At 46.9% G+C, this 24,342-nt stretch overlaps 1 protein-coding gene across 4 annotated transcripts in view; it reads left to right on the plus strand.

The window, feature by feature from the left end:
- Positions 1–23,707, plus strand: part of MAB21L3 (mab-21 like 3) — a 48,668-nt gene extending 24,961 nt beyond the window's left edge. For all 4 annotated transcript variants that reach the window (XM_085572107.1, XM_085572109.1, XM_085572114.1 and 1 more), the window contains 5 exons: positions 21–202; positions 939–1,133; positions 3,928–17,388; positions 22,375–22,600; positions 23,185–23,707. In XM_085572107.1, coding sequence (XP_085428233.1) covers positions 21–202; positions 939–1,133; positions 3,928–4,161 — 611 coding nt within the window. In that variant the 3' untranslated portion in view covers positions 4,162–17,388; positions 22,375–22,600; positions 23,185–23,707. The remainder of the gene's footprint in view (positions 1–20; positions 203–938; positions 1,134–3,927; positions 17,389–22,374; positions 22,601–23,184) is intronic.
- Positions 23,708–24,342: the final 635 nt, after the last annotated feature.

Raw genomic sequence — 24,342 nt, forward strand, 5'->3', positions numbered from 1 at the left:
CTCTTGTTGTCTTTTCACAGGTAAAGTGACAGTGCTGGAGAGCTTCAGCTCAGTGGTCCGGGTGGCTGTGGAGACGTCAGAATCCCAGGTTGAGGTGGAGCTGGTCCCTGCTGTGGAGATTCCAACGTGCTGGCCCGAGAAAGCCCGGTGGCCTCGTTGCCTTAGGCGTTGGCCTTCTCAGGAAAAAGTGCAGTGCATCAAGGTAAACAGTGTAAAAAACACCCTTAACTAACTCTGGGATGGAATTTACCTCTCAGGTGTCCAACAGTGTTTTTCCAAAGAAAGAACTGTATGGTGATGGCAGTAGGGTTAGAAGATGTATTCTCTAAAGAGAGAAGCAGTGTTTCAAAATATTCTGTCGGAATTTATTTGGATTTTGTTTCCCCCCCTTACAGTGGTGAATTCTATAGGAAAAATCTGAGTTAACTTTTTATTGTGTGAGTCTCCAGCAAACAGTTCTACCTGCATCACACAGCTCTGACGTGCATCATTCTTGTTCTGCTTCACGTAAGACTTCAGCAAATAGGCTGGTGTCTTGCAGTTTTCCCTCCAGCTCAATCCCATCTTTCCCTACAACATTTATGGCTGAATTCTGGCACTTCAGCTCAACCCCAGCTGCCAAGTTCCTGCCGGTCCCATTCTACCTTCCAGTCCTGCTCCCCTCCCTGCTGCACAGGAAAGTGCCTGCAGAGCTGTACCTCTGCTTTAGTGGCACTGCTGGTACTGTGCCTGATGGCTGTAGAACAGGATCTCCCTGCAGTAATTGATACCAGCACACAAGGAAGCAATGCAAAATGTGTGTTTATTCAACTAAGAATTAAGATGGGAGTGCACCTCATGTTTGCTGTCTCTGCTAACATGCTTTTGTAACCTGTGTCTGCATTGCTGGGAGAAGTTTGCCTCTGATCTGCTGTCACACTTCCCCTGTCGTTCCTCAGTCGCTGGGTTTCGACCTCCTGGCCCGCTCTAATTACCACTGGCAGCTGTGCTTCTCCCGTGCTGAGCACATCCTCATGGAGGGACTGGATGAAGATGGTGGTTGTCGCATGAAGTGCTTCAGGGTCATGAGGCAGATGAAGGAAGATGTCTGGTGTGCTGGGAATAAGCCTGTCATCACAGCTTATCACCTCCAGGTAGGCACCACCCTGATACCTGCATAAAGTGATGGGATCTGTTGCAGTGGCTTCCATCCAGTAATGTCAGAATGTTGTGGTGTAAGTCAGTGTAGCATCTGTGTAACTTCTAAGGTAACTCTCAAAACTGCTGTACCTTTTCATTTCTTTATGGTGGCAAGGAGTTCACTGAATATGTGTTCCAAACTTCAGTAAGGAACTAAGGCCTGTAGGAACAGTATGATTGCAGCAACATAAATAGTTGAGGCCCCTCCTCTGTTTTGATTTCATGTTGTACTGTTGTCTGTAATTGCACACTTGCTTCCTGCTTCTTGACTATCCCAGACATCTATATCCATCTGCCTCTCTGGTGGAAGGTGGTGCTTTTTTTCTTTGTGGATATGTACCAAACAAAACTGTCTTAGGCGAGCATTATTAATGAATTAGGTGAAAACTACAGTTCTGGTGGTGGTTCACTTGGGATAGGAAGGGAAGAAGGAGGAGTTAAAGAGGTGGTGGCATCCTCCCTGCACCTATTTCAGGGTTCAAGATGGCTTCAAACAAGATTTGTGAAGAAGAGAGAGAAGACCCTGCTGTTACTGTGTCTCCACATCTGACAGCTGCAGACACCACTGTGCCACAGGCAGCACCATGTGTTAGATTATAGATTAAAAATCCTGTTTTCTGGGACTTCTTCCTCCTGGAGTTACCAGGGAGAGGCTGTACTTTTCCCACCTTGAAGCCTCAAGCCATTAGGTTCCTACTGTAGTTACTGATCTTTTGGTGTCTGAAATAAGATGCAATGCTGAGAGTCGTCCTAAAGAAAAAGCTGGTGACCATCAAATGCTGTTACAGTCATGGCACTACACTAAGTCAAGATGGAATTAAAAAATTAATGAGGCTGATTAGAGCTTAGCTGAATGCAAAACTCCTCAGTGCCTCTAAGAACTACCTAGTGGGAAAACTGTCATATGTAAGACAAAGTGAAAAACCATTTAACCATTAGGAACAATGTTTTTCCCTGGCTGAAGGAGCAGATGTGCAGGAAGTGCTGTTGCATGGACTTTTGATCAAAGTAGGAAACTATTTAGAAGCTCTTCAATTCTTTACTATAGTTACTATAGTTCCGGCTTTTACAGCAAGAGAGGATTGGTTTACCAGACAGAAAGAATTTTTCAAAGTTACTCATATTAGAAAGAAAAACAGGAAAAAAAGAAAAGAAAAATGAGAGAAACAGTCGGTGGTTAAACCAGCAGTTGAGCAGAGGCTTAGCGTTAAGTTTCTTCACATTCTCATGTTCCCCCTGTTTCTTCACAAATTCTCAGGTTGCCCCTGTCAGAGGTATCCAACAATTAGGATTAAACAAGATTCTCTGTGACAGGGGAAATCTGCATACCAGGAGCTCTGAAAGCCAGAGAGAACCATGTAATTGCCCTTCTTTTGCTTACCTGCATAGAAATGAAGTTTGAGATCTGGAATTTCAAAAAGATCTAGGTACATTCTGAAAGCGAACTCTATGCTGTTGGTAGAGAGCTGGAAGTTAGGGACATAAATACTGGGGATAAATCACTTGTTTGGGCTCCTGACTGAAAAAGCATCACTGTTTTCCTTGCCTTCAGAAACTTCATTACAACTGCTGCCTGCTGAAGTAGTTTTAGTGTGTCAGAAGGTAACTACTCTGCAAGTCTTCAAGGAGCAGCTCTCAGAGAGTTATAGCTTGAATTCCTCACTATGTCTTTGTTCCCTGGTGACATTCAAGAAAAGGGTTTGTGGTTATTGCAGCTGTGAACAAAAAAATTTTCACATTTGAAAAACTGTTTGAGAATAAATTTGTCAGCAGTACAACTATAGATGAAATTCTACCTCTGTAGAAACAGACATTGTTGAAGGCTGTGGTTCTGCCTCCTCTCAAAATGTCTGTGAGTCTCTCTTTGGGTAGCTGAATTTGCAAAATAAAATTGGGATTCAGAGGACAGTTAAGGAGCTTAGCAGAATTATTGAACACTGAATAGGTGATTTTGTACTTTAAAATGTTATTTCAGGCTGACCAAGGCAGTCAGTACTGCTTTTTTGGTACAATAAGTCTAAGTTCCATGAGAAAATTCTTCTCAGTCATGGGAAAGTCTGAGAAAATGCAACATAGGCAGTGTAAAAATAATATTATAAGAGCAACAATCATATGCATTTTGTTATTTTAACTATGTATTTCTCAAATGTTAAATTGCATAAAATAATTTTGGAGGAATAGAACATAAAACATGAAGTATCACATTTCAGAAAAAAACAGGCAGTATTTGAGCAGAAAGCAAGCCTTGCACCTGCAATAGCTTCTTGGAATCTCAGTCTGTTCAAGATGCAATCTTCCTGTATCTTCAGCACAAATACAGCTGAAGCTAACAAATAATTATGTTGATCTTATTATGCTCTGTTCCTCCTTGCATCTACTGGCTTCTACCCTTGCATAATAGGTCATTTTCTACAGCTTAAAATGCCTGGCATTTCTACAGAGCCTCCTGCTGGAGGATGGCAAATAGGCCAAGATTCTTTTAGTGACATCATTTTCCTTGGGCTCCTGGCTCAGTCAGTGAAGAGTGGCTCCTCTGGGGAGAGATCCTAACCAGGCACCTCCGAGCTGCTCTTCCTGGTCATTTGGGATCCCTCCATTGCAGAAACGTTACCACAGCAAGGTAGCAGCATGTGTCTGTGTGATTTCCAAGGCTGTCAGCCATTTACCAGCACTAAAAGTGCCTTAGTAAGCTGTGTGAGCCCTCGACAGAACCTCTAACACATCTTCTCTCCCATCTGCTTCTTGCAGACAGTGCTATTCTGGACGTGTGAAAAATACCCACGCACCAAGGATTGGCTCTGCTTCCCTGAAGCCTTTCTGAGGCTGGTACAGAAGCTGCACAAGTGTGTAAGCCAGCACTTCCTCAAGCATTACTTTCTCAAGAACACCAATCTGCTCAAATATGCCAACACCAGTGACCTGGACCTGGTGGCCAGCAAGCTGGCAGTCTTCTTGGAGAACCCTGTTTTCTGCCTGGACTAAGGCAGGCAAAGATCTTGCCCCAAGCCCGAGTAGATCCCCCAGCTCCTCTCCCCACCTGTGGTTACCCCCCGTGTCCTTCCAGTAGATGTTGCAGCTGGCTCTGTGAGATGGTTGGCACATGCAGCGCTAAAGAGAAGTGTCGAGCTGGCAGCGGTGGGCGGTGAAAACTGATGGGAGGTATCACTTGATGCCCAGCTGATCTAATTTGCTTTCAACAGTGACAGCCTGCCTGGAAGCTACAGCCAGTGAAACCCAACTTTGTGTGTCAGTCAGAGCAGGCAACTGCCTTGTTCTGTGTTTCCAGTCTTGTGGCACCTAAGCTGAAAGGCAGCGCAAAGGAGTCTCGCTCTGCTGCCTCTGTAACCTAGCCCATGTATTGTTGCTGCAGTCACCTTTCTCACAAGGACAGCGGGTTTAATTGCCTGCTTACCTCACAGGCCAGCTCTGCAGAGGGGCAGAGGAACATTTCTGAGGTATTCTGAAGCTGGAAGCTTTGTCAGAGGAAATTCAATTCAGTGAGATCTGCTCCAGTAGGAATCTAGTAGGAATTTAACCATGCTGCTAGTGTTGAAAAGCTCAGTGGAATCAAGAAGAGGAACAACGGGTTTTGCCTCTTCTTTTTTCTTTCTTCCACTTATATTTTTCTTCCAATTGCTTCAAATATGTCTTTTTCATGTTTGCCTTTGCCAGTTGTGTTAGTGCCATACAATCAAGGGGCTTTGGCAGATCAGATTTCACTCCCATCCCCAGCTCTATCCAGCAGGCTGGACAAAGAGCAGGTCTTTCCCTAGTTGTTAACACCCACCTATTTTTAGGTGCAGTGCAGAAGGAGAGTATTTTTCAAAGGCTTTTAGCTCCAAGACCCCCAGTGCTTTTAATTTTGTGGATGTTTCAAAAGAAAATGGATTTTAGTATTTCAAAAGAACAAAGCTTTAGAATTAATATAAAGAATGCTGGGTTTAATGTTATTAAATCACTAAGACTAAACCAAGACAGGGGGGGATTTTGGGTTTGGATTGGTGGGGTTTTTTTGTCACATCTGTGCAGGAAAGTAAACAAGTCCTTTGCCAAGGTGGGATTTGCATCCCATGCTCCAGGAACAAGGCACATCTGCGGCGTGGCGTCTCCCCGTCGTGGCAGACTGCGGTACAGCCCCGCGTCTCCAGCGCAGCCTCTGCCTCTGGAGCAGGCTGTCTTCTACAGTGTCTTCAGCAGAGTGGATATGGGTCAGGAAGGATCTCAGCTGTGTGGTCCTGGTCTGGTCGTGTCTCCTGCATCACACTCACCATGTATAGACCCGATCCCATCATGTAAACTGGTACCCGCGTTGCTTCGATCCTTGGAATAACCTCCAAGTTGCCTTTCCACATGGGTAACTGCATTGTGTGGAACTGTTTCAAACAGTTAACTTCTCTTGCTAAACCTTTGTTCTCCAGGCTCCCTAAATGGGACACAAGTGTCAGTTTCATGATGACACCTCCTGTTCAAGTGTGACTTTCCTGTTTCCTGTAAGTTGAGCTGTTTCATTAAAGCACAAGGAAATGCCAATCTGCCAGGCAGAGTCAAACAGCTGTGGCAATGAAGTGATGTCTCCTGTTTCATCTTGATTTTGTCTTGTGGTTGAAAGGCTGGCTTCTGAAGTTAGGAGGGCAAAAACAATTCAAACTGTTCGAGGATAGTGCAAAACATTCAGAGCTGTTAATCCCAAATTTAATATTTTACTGCTCTGATGTATGGCTCTTGTGGGATTTAGTTGTGGCTGTTGAAGAATTTATCTCCCTTTATAGCTGGGTGAAAAAAAAAGTTTCAATGGTGATACCTCAACTTGGATGCAGCTGTGTATCAGTCCTCAGCTGCTGAGCTTCACAGCCTGCTGTGAAGCAAAACCATGGGTGTGCACCGTGTGCTGCACAGCCGTGACATGGAGTGTTCCACTGCTCTGCCAGGGTGGCAGCCTCTTACAGCCAGGAATGAGTCAGCAAAGCCAGGAAATAAGCACGGAACGATGGACCCCTGCTTTGATCCAAGTCTGATCAGTTTTTGCTCTGTTTTCTTCTTGTTTACACGAGCAAATGCATCAGGTAGCATATGCTGCTGCAGAAAGTATCCTTGTCACCATGTTTAAGTGGAAGGTACATTACTACTGACCACAAAGACACACAGGAATAGTCCTACAGCTTTTTCTCCAGAACAGCAAGATGTGACACAGCTCACCCCTGGCAAAGGGAACAGGCTTTGAGGAAAGGACTAATGTGTTCGTGGAAGCAGTTGAATGCAATAATTAATTCCTCTCAGAGACATCTTTGAGATACTATCTTACATCATCTTGTGCAGGTCTGCTTGGGGGTGTGGGGTTCTGTTGTGAGGCAGTTTTAGTTTTTTGTGGTTGTGGGAGTTGTGCAGGAGGTCTCTTACTAAAAATAACCAAACTTGCCAAATATATTTATCACATTTCTTACCACAGTAAACTTTCTGCTAATAGCTTTTCACTTATTCACGAAGCCTGACTGCAAAATCATGGCCTCACCCCAAGATTTTCTTCCAAAAAGAGATACCACATTGTGTTTTGGCTACAGAATAAGTTTTATGTATCATATTTATAATTTTTCTCTTTTAAAAGTGAGCATCTGGACAAATACAGACTTTCTTGAAGTAAGTTTAATCAAAAATTCTTTGTTCAGAAGGAATGTGATGACCATTTTCTTTCCCTCTCTTTTTCATTGCTTTCATGAGTTTTTGCTGCATTCTCAGCTCTTTCCACAGTCAGCATAGCTCTGTCTGTCACAAATTTCAATTGAATGAGTTGCTCTGACATACAAAACTGTACAAAACTTATGATGTTTTGTCTTTTTACACAGCTTGCCTTCTAGTCACTAGAGGGCAATGTCTCTCTGAAACACAAACACCGATCCAGCATCTTGCTCTTAAAATCAGCATCTTGTTATTATCATCGAGCTGAGACAAATGAGCTCAATTCATTTAATGCTGAATTCTGTTGCCAAAAAGGAGAGAAGAGACCATGGGGGAGCTTTCTAATAAATAGCAAGACCTGAGTAAAAAGTCTTTAAATTCTGGAAGCCACTCTAAGAGCCAGAATATGGATTTATTGTTTCTGATAGTCTTGCAGTAATTCCCAACAGCCTTCGATTGGGAAAGCACCAATAAGCAAAGTACAGGCAGGGTTCTGGGAAGGAGGGAACTTTCAAGAATAGCCACTGCCCTGCTCCATTAAGGTCCTGCCCTCTCTTCATGGGGCTAGGCCATGACTCTCATGTGTGCCTACCCCTTAGGCTCCTCTGCCTCCCTCTTGTTGTCTCCCTCCAGAAAAAAAAAAAAATTCTCAGAAAAAGTTTTTTGCCCTGGTGGGAATGGTTATTTTTCAGTGCACATCAACTCTCTTTTAATTCATGGGACCCAGGTGTACACGGAGGCCATTACAGACCATCTACTCACCATCACTTACACTGCATCTTTAGTTTGAAATGGTGCCCAGCAAGGAAGTTAGATCACCTTGCAAGCTATGTTCCCAGTGGGAACAGCCTGGCCTCTCTGAGCAAAGCTGGGACATGGATGATGATAGGCAGGATAATTCTGCCTTCACACTAAATATTTTTCTGTTTACCAATGATAGGATTTCTGGTTTTGAGGAGAAACATATTTTTTATTGTTATATCACACTCATCTGAGGGCTTTGCAATGTCAGGTGAGATAGTGACACAGCTGCCAGTGCTCAAATCATGGTAAGAGATCCCACTCACCCTATCAGGCCAACCTGTGCTATTACTGTAGGAGGCTGTGGTGCCCTTGTCCTCCTTGGCGTCTGACTTCTCTGGCTGGAATAATATGCACAATTTCAAAGGAAATTAAACAGCTCCAGGTAACAAATGTGTTTTTAATCTGTTCTGACCCAAACCATTTTAGCACACAGAAATGGACAACACTTTCATCATATTACAGGTACTTGTCAGTTCTGCTTCAAGCAGCATCTTTGAACTGAAAGAAAGGACAGGATCAGCACCTGGCTTTGAAAGCATCTCCTGGATGGGTGATGAAGAATGCACAGATGCCACCAGAGACCAAGCTTATGGAGAGTACAGAGTGTATTTTTCACAGGAAAGATTGTCTAATTTACCATTAGCATCTTCACAAAAAGAAATTACAAAGAAATGCATTAAGGAAAGAATTAATCAAATTGAAAGGCTTTATAGTAATTAGAAAAAAGAATGGCATCTTCCTAGGCTCCCCTGGGTGGTGGTAATTACCAGCTGCACAACTGTGGCTTGTGCCACTTAAAGATTTCTGGACTAAAAATCTTAATATCTTTTTGTTTCCATTCTTAGAAAAGCCACTCTTGGAATCAGGCAGCAATGCAGACCAGCAGCTCCGAGAAGCATGAACTGAGCCTGCTTCAGCCTGGGAGGGCACCCTTTACATTCAGGGTGGTCCAGAGCCTGATCCCAAGCCATGGCTCAGTTGCATCTGGCCCAGCACACTTTTCCTGTTGCCTTGGAGGAGATAGGTACCATTTTTTATCCAGCAACTTGAACAGCCAAACCTCTTCTGCTGCAACTGCAGGCAGCCTTACACCCATCTGCTCCTGCAGCACATCCCAGAGCAGGGGGCAGGCCACAGCCCCTTATGGTGACAGTATTGTCACCAACGCAGCTGGGAGACCTGAAGAGCAGGGCTGCATGCACTGCAACTCCAGGAGGCTAGCTAATGCATTCCAGGGAAAAAATTTGGTTTAATTCACGAGAGCTTAAAAATGTCCGGTTTCAAGCTAGTAGTGAACCAAAACAAAAATGCAGCTCAGAGGACATTTTTTTAAATCCATGGTAAAAATTACTAAGGAAATGAACATCAGTGTTGAATTTCTGGGATCCCATTTTAAAAGGGTGAGGACTGGGAGAAATGTCATCAGCCACCCAATCCATCTGCTGCTCTTCCTGGTCCTTTCCCCCAGATGAACCAAGAGCAGTTTCAAAGGTAGGCAGATACTTTGCCCGTGGCTCCCGAGGCAGGCAGATTATTTCAGACCCACACAGATCATTAGGAGCTTTCTTTGAACTTTCAGCCTAGATGTGTCCACAGCCAGTGCAGTCTGGTTTGTACCAGTACAGATCAAGCTGCTACTCACCCTCCATGGGGTTTGCTCTCCGTGCAACCATCACAAGGATAATCATAAGCTCCCTTGCCTTCAGCTGAGCATGACTAGATGTGCCAGACTCTGTGGTCTTTTTCTCTGTGATAAAACCTCTGTTCCAGTCTTGCTCTACACTGAATGTAATTCATCTCTGCACAGATAAACAGGCTGGTTTGCAGCCTTCCAGATGGAGTCTCATTAGTATCTCCAGTAATGGCACGTCACATTGATAATACTAATCCATGTAGTATATCCCCTGTACTGAAGAGGAAAGGACACACAGAGGTCAAGTTAAACAACTTAAAAAACAACTGCAACTTCAAAGGAAGAGCAACTGTCATCAATGATTTCCTTGGTAAACCAGGTTAGGCTGGTTGAAAGACTTGCTATGTTCTGGTTGTCTTGGAAGTGAACCACATTCCCAAGGCATGGGCCAACAGCTTCATCATCTCCATAAGACCTGAGCTTAGGCCAGAATCAGAGTCTGCTCTAGCCTGTTCCTCGCTGCCTTCCCCAGGCAACAACCAGCTCTGGCCTGTAATTCTCCCACACTTCTTCCCCTTGAGTTAGTGGCAGACACCATTCCTCTTTGTAGCACATATCCAGTTTTTACTACTAAGCTGAAGAGTTTGGCTGTTTTCTAGCTGTGTCATTAAAATGCCATAGACTGGAGAGGCAACAGATCAGTGACCAGAGCCAATGGCAGCAAAAAGGATTAAATAAATAATGGATCTTGAGCATAATTTATGAATGCCGTTAGCCACTGAGAGGGAATTATGTTTTGGCTGCAGTTCTGAGGGGGAAGGGTGGGTCTTATCTAGGCAGGAAGGAAAAAAGCGTCTGATTGCATTTGGATTAGAAAACAATATTGATTTGCTATGTGATACATCTTGGGCTTTTATGTTTGGATCAGATGTAATAACATCTGACCAAAGACAAACTGTATTTTCTCTATCTTGTATTCAGACCCTCATGGCCAGACAACATTGTGGTCACATCTCACAGGTGCCAGTCACGGAGCATCTGCCACCCTGCCTGATAGAGCACAGCTCTCCATCAAAGCTCTTGCAGAAGGGCAGGTCTTCTCCTCTTACAGAAGAGACACGACATGAGTTGCAGGAGTGTTTCCTTGTAGCCTATGCCCTTGATCCTGGGGATGGGACTGAGCAAGCAATGTCTTTGTCTGCAGTGTCTCTTCTGCCTTTTGTTTGATAACCGACACAGTATCTCATTAAACTGCTTAGCTTGGCAGCTGGGGCCATTTGTTAGAGTGGGATATGAAGGATCATAATCAGATTAAACCTCAGGGTCATATTGTGGAGACAGAGATTAGACTGGAGAATAAAGAGAAAGTTTAATTTTGTGTGACAGTGCAGAGTTGCCTCTGCTTAGGGTGGTAAGGAGGGTTAAAAGTGATTGTGGGGGCTCAGCCTGAGAGGGCTTGTTTCATGTCTCCCTGCTCAGTTTTGAGCAGAAGTGTTTTAGCACCCACTTTGAAATAGGGAGTAACTCTGCAGCCACCAGCCCCTCATTGCTTTTCTTTCCCAAATGAGGGCCTGAAGAGGGGGCTTGCATGGGAAAGGAAAGCTCAGCAGGTGTAAATGGTGCCAGAAGCCAAAGCTGCACGTACACTGAAGTGTGGTACTTCTGGGAGGGGACTGCCCTTGGCAATAGCCACTTAGTTATCATTATCTTTGTGCTGGAGGTCCAGGTCCTTGACTTGAACTGCTGTTCCCTGGGTCCTTCTGTTCCAGTGAATTTAGCACAGCATCCTATGAGTCCTCCAACAATCTGGGGACAGGAGGCACCCTCCAAAAGTCAGTAGGAGCCCCACAGTGAGAGTATACATCTAGGAGGTCTTCTTGTGATCACCTCTGAGCTGGTTTGGTTAGTGTTAGAAGTAGCAGTAAGAGAAAAGCTGGCATGTTGGGAAAGGCAGCATACAGATGGATTTCAGGCATCTGTGCCCCCAGAGAGAAGTGACCATAGGTCAGAGCAGCTCGGTCCCTGTTGTGAGCCCATTTAACAGACAAGTCTCAGGAAAGCCCCCAGCTACCACCAGCTTTAGAATCAAACTCAGACCTCTGAAGCTCTCTCCATGGACATTATCTACTCACATGATGGCATGCACATCCCGTCATGAACAGTGAAAACAGTGGGAACATATAAATACACTCATTTTCAAAAATGGTGGGTAGGCCTACTCCTATCCCAAATGAAGTAAACAGATGTCAAAAAACTAGGAGATAAAAATGGGTATATACATTTTTTACAACTGTACCTAAGGCCTTTGTAAGTTTTGTTCCTGCACTCCCTCTGTTACTTGTTCTGGAGATATACTTAATGAATAATATATTCTCTCACTGGCTTGGTCTTTTGCCCTGATATAGTACCCTCTTTCTTCTCTTTTGTCTGCCCTCTAGTCCCTGAAGACTTAAGTACTTCAGGGCAGGAGTCTGTCATACAAAGATTTGTTGGTACTCTCTGAAACTTAACACAATGCAAACCCTTAGCAACACCTCAGAGTAACAAAGGAGATGCTGATTTGAACAGCTGAAAAGACAACAGAACCTTTCCAGCCACCCAAGATAACTCCTGGAGTGATAAGAAGGTACCTGGGGAGGAGCAGATGGATGAGTGCTCCTTGCAGCGCCACAGCCATGCAGATCACTAATGACATCCCCTAGTTTAGGATGATGAATTGGCAGCATTCAGGGGATGGCAGTGCCAGATGCTCGGTGTATGGCTTCGGGGAACTCACACCCGATATTAACAACCAAAAAAAAGAGGGCAGCAGACTGTCATCCCCTCCCGGTGCCTGACAGAGACTGCAGAGGGGCCCTAGCACAGAGGGAAAGCACACACCTACCTGTGACACTCCTCAGCCTTGCAGCAGGGTGGAGTGATTCTCTCTGCTTCCTCAGGGCCATTCATAGTCCTGGGCTGTTCCCAGGACTTCTGCACAGCATGGTGACTTTGGACAAGTGCCTGGACTCATGAGGAGCCAGGAAAGCTGCTCAGGAGGCAGAGCCTTTTGATGACACTTGGGAGGATTTCTGCTCAGCCTGCAGCCATGGTGGGAGTGGGGCAGGGGCAGAAATCTTACTCTGGCTGGCCAGGCCCACCTTAGATGTAGTGGCAGCTTGAAACAGTGTTGTACAGGATGGCAGCAGCTGTGTGCCCCCAGAAGCTGCTTCCCCTCTGGCTCCACACGCTGCCAAAAGAATCCCTGATGATGAAAGAGGCTGTTTACAGCAATGGCACCTTGAGTCTTGATGAAGATTTTAATAAGTGGTGATGATCATATGCAATATGCATACAACAGATATTCTATAATGTATGTACCAATCTAGCCAGACTTGGGCTGTATTTTCCTGCATCACTCTCTAGAGGTATGTGGGCACCATCAATTTGGGGCAGAGCCCAAGCACTCTCTGCCTGTGCCTCCAGCTAGAGCTGAAGACAGTTGCCTCTGTAAATTCAGTGCAAAATCAGCTGCTGAAAGGAGAAGATTGGTCAAATGTTGTCCTGTCACTCTGCTGATTCTGTCAACTAAGGTAGCCTGTGTTCAGGCGCTGTGCTTGTGCTAAAGGCTCCTAAATGCAGCAATCCTGCTCCAGGCCCCATGCAGGGAGACTCTGGTCCTTTTTGTGCCTCTTGGAGCTTCTCTAACATAAGAACTGATTTGGAAGTGTTTTCAATTAGGTTCCTTCAGGCATGGAGAGAGGGGAATCTGAAGCACAGTGGTGAGACATCAGAACTGACAAAGTCAAACCACGTGATACTCATGGATTTGGGACCTATAGCAAGAGAACCCCTAAAAACATGGGTACTAACCCTCTGGCAAATTGAAATACTTCAAGAGCTGTTGAAGACACCTCCAAACATGATCAAAGACCTAAGATGATCACTGTTCTTCCTTCCTGCTGTATGTGAAACAGCCACATGGCAAACTGATGGAGGTTGGGATGTGGGGATGGCTGGGATTGGAGGTGGCAGCAGCCTCATCATGCAGCCTGGGCAAAGCCCCTTAATGTGATCCCAGTATAGAGAGGCTGTAGTAACTGTCTGGTTTCATTTGCTAGGATTTAACAAGAGGAAAGTTTTTCTATTCAAAGTGGAGGACCATTTCCCTTTGTGTATTCCAGTACTTAGCATTCCCCTTTTGCTTAGGAAACCACAGCAAAAGCTACTTTTGGTGTTCTAAAATTTAATCTTTTTGAACCTTCAACCTACAGTCAAAACAAGAAAATAGAAAACAACATTTCAACAAATAATCGCTGTTTGCATCCAAAATATATGTAATTATTAAAAACATGCTAGCATCCAAACCTGGTGCTTCTTTCCTGAGCTCTGTGTAGCACCTGGTTAGGGAATTAGGAGGGCACTGGGGGCTTGGGGTGTCTTTCTAAACAGGAAACATGTTAGAAAACAGAAGTTTTGGCAATACTCAGTAGTTGTTGAAATACAGCCTAATACAGTCTGGGAGAGCCCTAATGCTCATTTCTGTTTTACCCAGGGCACTTCAGGCATAGCTCCTTGGGACACTGGTCAGGTATCCACAAACTTGCTGTGCTAAACCTTCACTGAAATTTCACACAAAACTCATGGGTATGAGCAGGGGCATCCCTTAGTTCACACAGAGACTGATCTGATGTGATCTGTGACCAATAATGAAGGGAAAATGTAGTATGTGCCCAAGTCTGGGGCTTAGCAGGGAGAAGCACCAATGTCAGCCCAGCAATCATCTTGTAATGCTGACAGCAGGGCTGTGTGGGAACAATACAATGGCTCCTACCTACATACTCTGGACAACAGCTCAATCTAAACCTCATTCTATCAGAGGCTACAGTTCAAGCTTAGCTTTTATTGGTTTTCTTTTTTTTTTGTGGGTTTTTTGTGGGGGTTTTTTTTGGTTTTTTTTTTTTGTTTGTTTGTTTGTTTGTTTTTTTGTTTGTTTGTTTGTTTGTTTGTTTTTTTTTTTTAATTTTTAATTTTTTTTTTTTCCAGTGGTCTGCTCTTACAAGCTGAGAAAGCCTGGTCAAATGAAGTGCAGGTGCTGGGGTCTCCTTTGAGACCCTTGTAAGACAGACATGTGGTACTTTGAAAGATGACCATTAAAATCAACAGGACTCCCTCTTTTTCTTCCTTCAATTTATCCCTGCATCCTCAAAAGTATCTTCAGGCCCTCTCCCTGGCCTACAGGACATGAACCCACATCAGCCCATCTTGAGAACCTGGAACAACTGGGTAAAACTTGAGCTGGATTTAGCAGGATTTTTAAGGTGAGAGATCTGAAGTTTTTCCTTCCAAGTATGACATTTGAGCACCATTTTGGGAAGAGGGAGGGAGGTGCGATTGTGGTGCTGCATATTCCAGGCTTGTCCTTACTTGTATTGGTGCATAGGGCAAAAGGACAGCCTGTGAACTTGTCCAAGGTAGTGCAGCAGAGGGTCACAGACAGACCTGGACCCAGCTCTCCCAGCCTTCTGGCCTGACCCCTTGAACTGTGCTGAGCTGTGAAAGTCATCTGTGACTGCCTGGCTGCTCTGTAGGTGGAAAAGCTGCTGTTGTTAGTGAGGCTGTGTTGTTTTCCCCTCTGTTGATATTTTATATCATTAATGGTATGGTTTCCTTTCTGTTTGTTTGCTTGTTTAAATCCTTCTTGGTGATTATAGAGCCATCTCTTGCCAAATTGCAGTGCTCCATCTGCACATTTTTTTGTATCTTGGATGTAAATATCATTTACAATAGTTTCTGACTGTAAATGCAGGATTTGTCATGAGGAGAACATTTTTATGCCACTGCCTTGGCCTCTGTTTCAAAAGTGGTCTCTGCAACAGGGCAGGACTGATTGGCAAGGTCATATTCCTCAGACTGACCAGAAATAGCAACATTTGCAGTAATTCTGTTCCTCTGGCTTGGGCAGGAAGCTGTACAAGTATTTGGACTACTGTCAGTGTCTGCCCAGAAACACAGGGGCAGGGTGTGAGTGGATGCTATTGTACTATCGTGCTGCAGGAAGGCAACACTTCTCCACCTTCCTTTCTGCTGCCTGATCCAGCCAGCTCAGCTGGGAGCCCTGCCATAGGTTGTCTGTGCCTCAGCTCCACAGAAACTCCAGCTGTATTTGGGAACAGTTTCTGCACTGCAGCTGCACCTCCAGGTGAAGGGGGAATTTATTTCACCCCCAACAGGGACAGGGCATCACTCTGGCCCTTCTGCTGGCAGCTGGGTGCTCTGGTGCTCATCAGGGTGACAGCAGGAGCTCAGCTTCCAGCTCTGTTCACAGCCTTCCAGGGAGAGCCCTTCTTGCTCTCCTTCCCTGCTCCTGAGCTTGTAGGGTTTGGTGTGTGCAAGCTGGCAAGGGTGCAGCTCATGCCCCACATCCAGTGCATGCCAGCTGGTCCCTTCTAGAGTGTCACAGTGCCATCCCCCTGCTTCTTCCCCTGGAAGAGCTGCAAGCACTGGGGAGAAGGGGCTGGGAGGCTCCAGGTTGCCTTGGTTGTGTTCTCCCTTGTGCCCTGTGTGTCTTTGGTGTGCTAGGGAAGAAGGTGCTGCCAAAGGTCCTGCTCTGTTTGCTAAATTCACTCGTGTGTTCCTGTATCTGCTGGAAGCAGCCCCCAGCTCCCCAAACCAAGCCGCAGTCCTTGTGCAAGCTTTTCCTCTGGCTGCAGTGTTGCTGGAGGAAGACTGGGACGGAGGGGAAGCAGGATAACGAGGGGCACTAAAGTGGCTGTAACACTAAAATCGTCTTTGTGACGGAGAGGCGCTGGGGAGGGCTGGGAGCCGTCGCAGTGGGAAGGCTGAGGATGTGTGAGGGATGTAGAGGGAGCCCGAGGGATGCCTTTGCCCAGCGGATCCCGCTGGCGGAGCTCGGCGGCCGCTGGAGTGCAGTGCAGCCCCGCCATCCCGCACCGCCCGGTCCCCACCCGGTCCCGGCTCGGATCCGCTCTGAAGCCTTCGAGGTGGCCGAGGGCGGCTTGACAGTAGCAGTCCGGGACATAAATCCTCCTCCTTTCCCCCTAAAAACCTGGTGTGGGGAGCGTGGTCCTCTGTGAAGCGTGCCTTAGGAACAAGCCCCACTGGTGGCAGTGGCAGAAGGAGCTGGGGCAGGTAGAGCTAATCCTCCAAGCCGTTTTAAGCTAATCCTCCAACGTTTTAAATCCAACACCAGAACCATCCCTGGCAAGACAGTATTTGCCCTTCCTGGGCAGAAGCCAGGGGTGATCATGTCTGTATCCCTGGGCAGAGTTTGTTCTCACAGTCAGGTAGTGCAGAGCACTACTTCAGACATGGACACCTCGTTATAAACAGTTTCTCTTGCAATTTAATTTCATCTGAAGGTGCACAGGTTTAGGGTTTTTGTTCTCACTTGTTCTGATCCAAGCCTAAATTTTTCTCTGCATTATCTATGCCAGCATGACTGAGCAGGCCTTCCCTGGGCAGCAAATGTGCCCATTGCCCTATGCCTGCCCCGTGTCCCGCCTTGGCCCTAGCTTGGGCCAAGAACATTATGAACCTGCTGGTGGGTGGTGCTTGTCTGTGACTGCTGCGCTGTTATGTTTCTCAAGCCAACACCAAAAGTTGTCCATTTTCATTTCTTTTTTTTTTTTTCATTTTAAATGAATGCACTAGATTTATTGAGTAATGGAAACTTTCCATTCCAAATGACTCAAGTTACACTGGGAACTGAAATATTTAAATATTTCTCATCAGCCCTTTACACAGCTACACAGCTCCCTCATGTTCCTTCTCTCTGGAAGAGCTTTTAAACCCACAGATGAACTGAGACCACTCACTGCCCCCTGCTTCACCAGACCACGGTGCAGACTCCAGGCTGCTGAGCACAGCAGCCCCCCTTGCTGGGATGGAAGTGCCCTCAGGTAGCATGGGGTCCAGATATAGCCAGGCACTTTCGATGCAGTTCTAGTCCTAAAGCCAGACTTCCAGCCTGTGAAGATTGCATGTGCCTCCTTAACAGTGCTGCCAATCAGATCCACTGGGTCCAAATTCCTTCCCACCCGCTATGATACCAGCTCAGGAAGGCAGTGAGTGCTGTGCCAGCCTGAAGGAAAGTCCAGGTATGTGGGTAGCTGGTGTGGGGGATGAGGGTGCCCTTTAATTGCTTAGCATGATGCTTCTACCCTCCTGCTCTGATTTGGGGCACCTCATGGCTCCCCTGGTCACATACAGCAGTCCAAGAAAGTCAGGATGATGCTGTGTGGAAACTGTAAGCAGTACCTTGGATCTGCTTTGAGCTTCATGCATCTCAAAAAGCTCATCTCTAAATGAAGTTATTTCAGAGTAGAGGAAAAGTACTCACACTTCATACCATACATGGTGTTACTTAGGCAGAGTAGTTATCATGCAAATACTACTTGCATCCAAATTAATTGCTGGGCAAGGGCATGCCCTGTGTCAGCAAGTCAGCCCTTCCCCGGGTTATGTGGTTTTTCAAGACAGTGCTTCCTGGGACAAGCAGCCAGGGCACAAAGAGCATTGGGCTGCTGGTGTGACTCCCTGCTGGCACTCAGCACAGCTTGGCTCAGCCCTGGGGACAGCACCTGTGCCCTGTCAGTGCTCCCCCTCCCTGCCACCATCCCCAAACCTGCAGCCCCTGGCTGCAGCTGGAAAGGGGTGGTCCCAGCAGGGATACCTCTCCTCCTGCACTCCCTCGCAGCGCAGCAGCCAGCTCTGCCCAGTGTGTAACAGGATGGGGTGTGGGAAATAGGATGCCAAGGGGGCCTGGCGCCTCCATGTGCCTCCCAGAGAAAAAAGTCACAGTAAAAATCATGCTTCTCTGCTCTGGAGAGAACCTCTTGTGAACATGATGGTCATGCCCTGGCACATGTCTTCTGTCCCACAAGGCAGATTTCCAGTACCTAAAGGGGACCTACAGGAAAGAGGAAGAAAACTATTTGCAAGGGCACATAGTGATAGTACAAGGGACAGCAGCTTTGAACTGAAACAGGGTAGGTTGAGATTAGCTATTAGGAAGAAATTCTTTACTCTTATGGTGGTGGGGCACTGGAGTAGGTTGCTCAGAAAAATTGTGGATGCTCCCATCCCTGGAGATGTTCAAGGCTGGACTGGGTTTTGAGCAAACTGTTCTGGTGGAAGGTGTCCCTGGCCATGGCAGGGAGCCTGGAACAAGATGACCTTCAGGGTGCCTTTCAGCACAAACCATTCTATGAGTCCATGTGTCCCCATGTCATGGACAGGTGCTTTTGGCTGCAGCCCTGAGGACTACAGAGGATAAGCATGGCCCATTGCAGCCAGCAGGCTGAGGATGGTCCTGCAGCTGAGCCAGCTGAGGGGAGCACAAAGTGCTTGGCCTTGTCCTGGTGTGACCAGATGACTCATGTCACCCTGGTTTTCTGAAGAATAACAGGCAGCACTGGGCAGCCAGGGTGAGGCTGAATCATTGTGGGCAGAGCAGCTGCATGCAAAGTGCAGCAGGCTGTCGGGACTGCTGGCAGGGGAGCGCTGCTGCAGTCAAATCCCTCTGGCTGCGGGCTGGCTGGGAGCAGGAGCAGGGCTGGAGCTGTGCCGCAGCAGGAGCAGCACTGGAGCAGCGTTGCTGCCTGTTGCAGCGCGGCTGGAGACTTGGCTCTGCCCGAGAGGTTAAAACAATCCCTCCCTGGCCTTCGGGGGGGGTTGGATTTCCACTGTGAGAAACATCGGCTTGGACAGGAGATTTCTGACCGAAATTGCCACAGTTCCATAGGCGATGGAGACAGCCAGTCATGGTGATTTATTTCCTAGCCCCCCTTCTAAGCCCAGGCTCTGTGTATACCATTTGCTGACTTCCCCTTACTCTGCACCCAGACCTTCTTTTGCATCCTGCTGGGGTTTTATTTGCATTGCGTACAGGGCAGCGTTTAAATCTGGGTAGTTTCTCTCTTGATAGTAATACTTAAAAAAGACAAAACAACCCTAAACTCTTCAATTTCAGCTGTTTAGTACATCAAACCGGTATCAACCATCACAGTTATTTGTAAATCACTTCTAGGGTTTTCATAATAAATATTACCTCTCAAAGCCTGAAAGAGAGGATGAGAGACCCTGCTCTTCATCTTAAATGTAATAGAAACCTTGATTTTTCTGTGCGGGTGGCTGCACTGGGCAGCACTGAAGAACACCCACAGTTGCTAGTTATTCCAGTAAAGCTCCATATTTTCATTTAAAAATAATAAAGTAGCTTTCCAGGCCTGGGATGTGTGTGGGGGGAAGTGTGAAAAATGAGCCTACAAGCCTCACATTTTTCATACTAAGCAGCAAATAAACCCCCTACAGATTAATTTTAAAATAAAATCTCAGCTTTTTTTTTTAATCCACCTTTATGACACTTCAAAACTTCACATATGGGGTGTTTTTATTAGTTATTTTTCTCCTTCCTGCCTCCACCCCGCCCCGAAAGCTGGGGAGCTGGCAATAAAAAGGCAGCCATTAATCCACCCATCAAGTGGTTCTGAAAATGTGACCTGTGGCCATGTAGCTGAGATGGATGGTGGTGCCTGGCTGGCTGTGTACATAGCCAGGGAGGAGCCTTCTATATTTAAAAGGCTCATATGGTGGTCAGAGCAGAAAACAAGACAAGTGAGTCTGTTAATTAGGAATAGAAAGCCTCAGTCCCTGTAGCTCTGGTACACATCACACTTTCCTCTGGCCCTTGACTTCCTCTCCACCCTGGTTATTCCACCTTTCTTGTTTGTCTTATATTTGATTGTGAGGTCTTGGAGCAAAGGCTTCCTTGTTGCAGCAGAGCAGAGTAGTCAGCTGTAATGGCCTCTTCTACTCCTGAAGTCACCGAAAGAATTACTCAGTGCTTGATTCCTGACTCACGTGTATGGAGAGCTAAGAACAGTGTCCTGAAAGCTCTGGTCAGCTCCTCTGTCCCTAAGGGCAGCTTCCCAGGGGATCTCGTCCACTAATTTTTTAAACAGATAGAAGTTCACTCTGATCCCTACAAGACCCATGTTCCTCAAGATCATTGACCCAATCCAGGGCCTGGCTGCTACAGTCCAGACAGCCTCTACTAAACTTCTCTGATGAGCTCATCAGCACATGTGAGCACCAGGTCCAGCAACACTTCTTTGGCAGCTTTGTCCAATACCTGGACCAGTAGGTTGTCCTCTAGGCACTCTAGGAGTCTCCTGGATTGCTCTCAGCCTGCTGTAGTGCTTTCCCAGCAGCTGTCTGGATGGTTGAAAGCCTCCATCTGGATGAGATCATGTGGGTGTGAGGCTTCTGCTGCTGAAACAAGAAGCCTTATCAACCAGTCAGGTACCTGGAGCAGACCTCACCCACAAGCTGTCCTTTGGTGGTCCCATCCTCAATTTTCATCCACAAGTTCTCAACCTGTCTGTGACTGCTTCTCAGAGGCAATTCTCCACAATCCGTCCATTCCTTAACCTACAGCACAACAACCCTCCTGCCTTCCCAGCCTGTCTCTTCTGAAAAACTTGTAGCCCTCAATTGTAGTGTTCCAGTCATGCTACTCATCCCACTGTGTTTCTGGATAGCAATTAGGTAATAGTTTTCTAATTGCACCATGGTTTCCAGCTCCTCTTGCTTGTTTCCCATGCTGTGTGCATTGGTGTACAGACACTTCAGCTGGGCTGTCACCCTCCTTACCATTTGGGAAGAACCCTGTCCAACTCCTTTGGGATGAATGGCAGGTATTTCCCTGCTGCTTCCTAAAGTATTGGTGTTTCATGGTTCCTCTCTGATACTCCAATAAACACATTTTGTAATTTGTGGCTCCATGTGAGACTTTTTAAAAGAGTCATATTAAAATTTTGGACAGCAAGCATTGCTCTGTTGTGTTTGGCCTGCTATTCAAACAGAGAGTGCCCGAGGTCTCAGGGACCCCCTTTCCACAAATCCAGCCTAATTTTGGCAAATTCTAGATGTTTGGAAACAACAGCCAGCTTTTACATGACCTTAATGACATGTGAGTGTGTGCTGGTGAGACAGGGAAAGGCTGTTTTGGGCTAATCCAGAAAAAGCAAAGGCTGGATTGTGAATGTTCTCAGAGAACGGGGTGGGAGAGAGTACCTCTCCATCACAGGCTCTCTGTAATACTCCAAAATACTGCAAAGGACTACTAAACCCAGTCATTCCCTGGGGAAATCTTGGTCTGTACCACACTCACTCCAGCTGCTTGGGTTTGCTCCACAGCTGAGAAACCATTCTGTGGCAATCAGGTGGTTTCCCATTAGAGGTCCATTACATTTAATATCATCCATCCATAAAGCTCTCTGCTTCACCTGCAGCCTTAAGAGATCTCCTTAATAATTCAGTGCCTTTAGATACACACAGTAACAATTTGGCTCCTTTCAGTGGGGATTTTACCTCCCAAGCATCAAGCAGAGGTCTCTCAATGTGCTAACGCTGCCCTTTTCTCTCTGGGATTGGCTTCCCTCAGCAGATACTGGCAGCAGAAATGCAGCTTTCCCTTGGTGCTGGAGAACTGCCATGCCCATCTGCCTTCCTGGAAAAGCCAATTTTAGCAAAGCTGTAGCCCTCCAAAATTGCTGTCCTGCTGTGATTGCTGGTGGAATCCAACCTGGGACATCCCAGGGCTTCCCAATGACAGCTGATGTGGGTCTTGCTATAGCTGGTGGTGCTAAGCTGATTTATCAGTTGTTGTTCCCTCTGTCCCACAGCTGCTCCTGGCTGTGCCAGGGCCTGGAGTGAAAGAGCCTGTTGTTCCCCACAAGGGGTACAGTCTTGCCAGGTATATCATGTCCTCATTAAGGGAGGGCTGCTTATCTCCTAACCTGCTGTGGCGACTGCAGTGTTCCCTTTGTTACCTCTCCATTACAAAGCAGCCAGGGACAACTTGGACACAGGGAGCGTGGGGGTGCACACAGCCCCACTGCTTCCCTGCAGCTGGCCAAGGACTGGGAGACCAGACTGGCACAGCCCCCAGCAGCCTTCTGGCCTGAAACATGGTCATCTGAGGAAATCTAATTAGATAGCCAGGAACAAGCGGAAGGCAAGGGGAGTTAAATGGGTAGTTGAAGGAAAGAAAAGTAATGAGATTTTTTTTTTTTTTTTAGCTTTCTTCCATGGGCAGTGAAGATGTCCCCTCCTGCTGCTGTACCTGAGAGCACTGGCAGCTGCAGGCATTTCTCACTAGACCTTTAGTTGTGGCTACACTGATTTTTTAAAAAATTCTCTTAAATTAACTGTTATCCACATGCCCTGCCCCAGCAGAAGGAAGCCAAGAGGACCAGAGGGACTAGAGTTGTCTCTGCCCAAGGGCTCGTAGCTCTTGTTTGCAAGGTAACTTGGAGTTAGACCACCTGGCCCAGAAAACATCGCACCCCTATGTCAGGGACATCCACCTGCAGTCCCCATTTTAATTTCAATTACAGTTTTGGAGGGGAGTCTCCTTGTCAAGAGCATTCCTGGGAGCTCTCTTCTGCAGATGGGGTTTGCTCTTGGTGTGGTGGCCAGGCCTCGCTGAGCTGGGTGATGGGGATGGAGGCTAGGTTTGCTGGCTGGGTGATGTGGCTCTGGTGGCTGTGACATCATGGAGGATGGCTCACAGTGGGAGAAGTCACCAGGGGCATCAGGAGGCAGCCCCAGCTCCACCACAGCTGCTCTCATGTAGGACTTAGGTGTTGGTGAGTGCTCGTGCAGGGAGAAGGCTCGGCTGGATGGAGGATAGGGCAGATGCCAGGGGGTTCTGAAACAGAGAGCTGAGCCCCTCAGGATAGGGCACTAGCATCCTTGGGTCTGGGGGCAGAGAGGCTAGGGGCTCCCAGAGATGGCCTAGAGAGGCTTTGGGAACATTCTGGGTACCCCCAGCTCCCTACTCTCTCCACACAGAGCTGATGAGCCCCCTTTCCTCCCACCTCCTCCAGGCCATGGCTGCAGCAAATGCTCTCCTCCTAGCTTCGGTGGCCAGACAGATCATCCAGCCTGGCCGGAAGAAGTGTCACCACATCAGCAAAGCCATGGCCAAACAGATGCTGGAGCGTGAGGTGTATCTGCACCAGGAGTTGATTCATTTGCTGAAGGAGATGGAGAAGATTGCAGAGGAAGGCTGGTTCTTTTCTGGGTGGCTGTTTTGGACTGCTGCAATTTCCCTGGTCCTGCTTGCTGTCATCTGCTGGCTGGTCAGGCGAAAAAGGAAGCGTCAGGCGTCTCCTCAATCGATTAGAGTCTTCTGTCCTGATCTCCCAGAAGACATTGATGAGATTGAAATTGGATTAAGTGTTTATGACCACAATCGCACAAGGCGCAACAACTTGAGCTTGACCAGATCTTAAGTTAGTCCAGGTTATCTGGATGGCATTCCTTGCTTCCATCATGTCAACTGCTTCATTAAGGTTTCTTTGGTTCCATATAGGACTAAAGGAGTCATATTAAAATTTGGGAAAGCAAGCCACTAGTGTGTTGGTTTTGGCCCGGTATTCAAAGCAGGAATTGTGCTGGTAACTTCTGCTGCAGTAGTTTTCCATTGAGGCTGGGTATTTTCCAGAAAGTGAGACAGAAATGTTGACATCTTCCAGGACCCCTCCTATTCATCAGCTGATACAGCTGACTCATCTTGTGCCTGCCTCTGTGCCTCTTCCTGTCTCCCCACCCCTGCATCTATCTCCCTGCACATGTGTACACTGCTGGCATTGCCGGTGGTCCAGGGTGGCTCTGACCACTTGTGTGGCATGTGCCATGCAAGAAACAAGAGCCAACGTGCTCCATCCCTCCTCCAAGCTATGTCTTCAGAAGCCTTGCCAGTCCCTCCTCTTCCAGGGTTTCTCACCTGACCTCTCTGCTTCTTGTAATTTGGCCCATCAGGGTCCTCTGCACTCTTCAAAGCCCACAGCAACCACAGTTCCCCTGCCCTTCGCAAACTTTTTTGGAAAGTCTCAACATGCCCTTGCTACAGCATCCTCCCCCGCACCACCACACCTGTGAGCACAGCACAGAAGCTTCTCATGCAGGTGGCAGTTCATCTGGTGTGTGATGTGGTTGCCACTGTGTAGGGAACACATTTTTAAGCAAGGCTCTGAGCAGGT

This window comes from Lonchura striata, chromosome 1 (genome assembly GCF_050655825.1).
Source record: "Lonchura striata isolate lonStrDom1 chromosome 1, ASM5065582v1, whole genome shotgun sequence".
Taxonomy (NCBI): domain Eukaryota; kingdom Metazoa; phylum Chordata; class Aves; order Passeriformes; family Estrildidae; genus Lonchura; species Lonchura striata.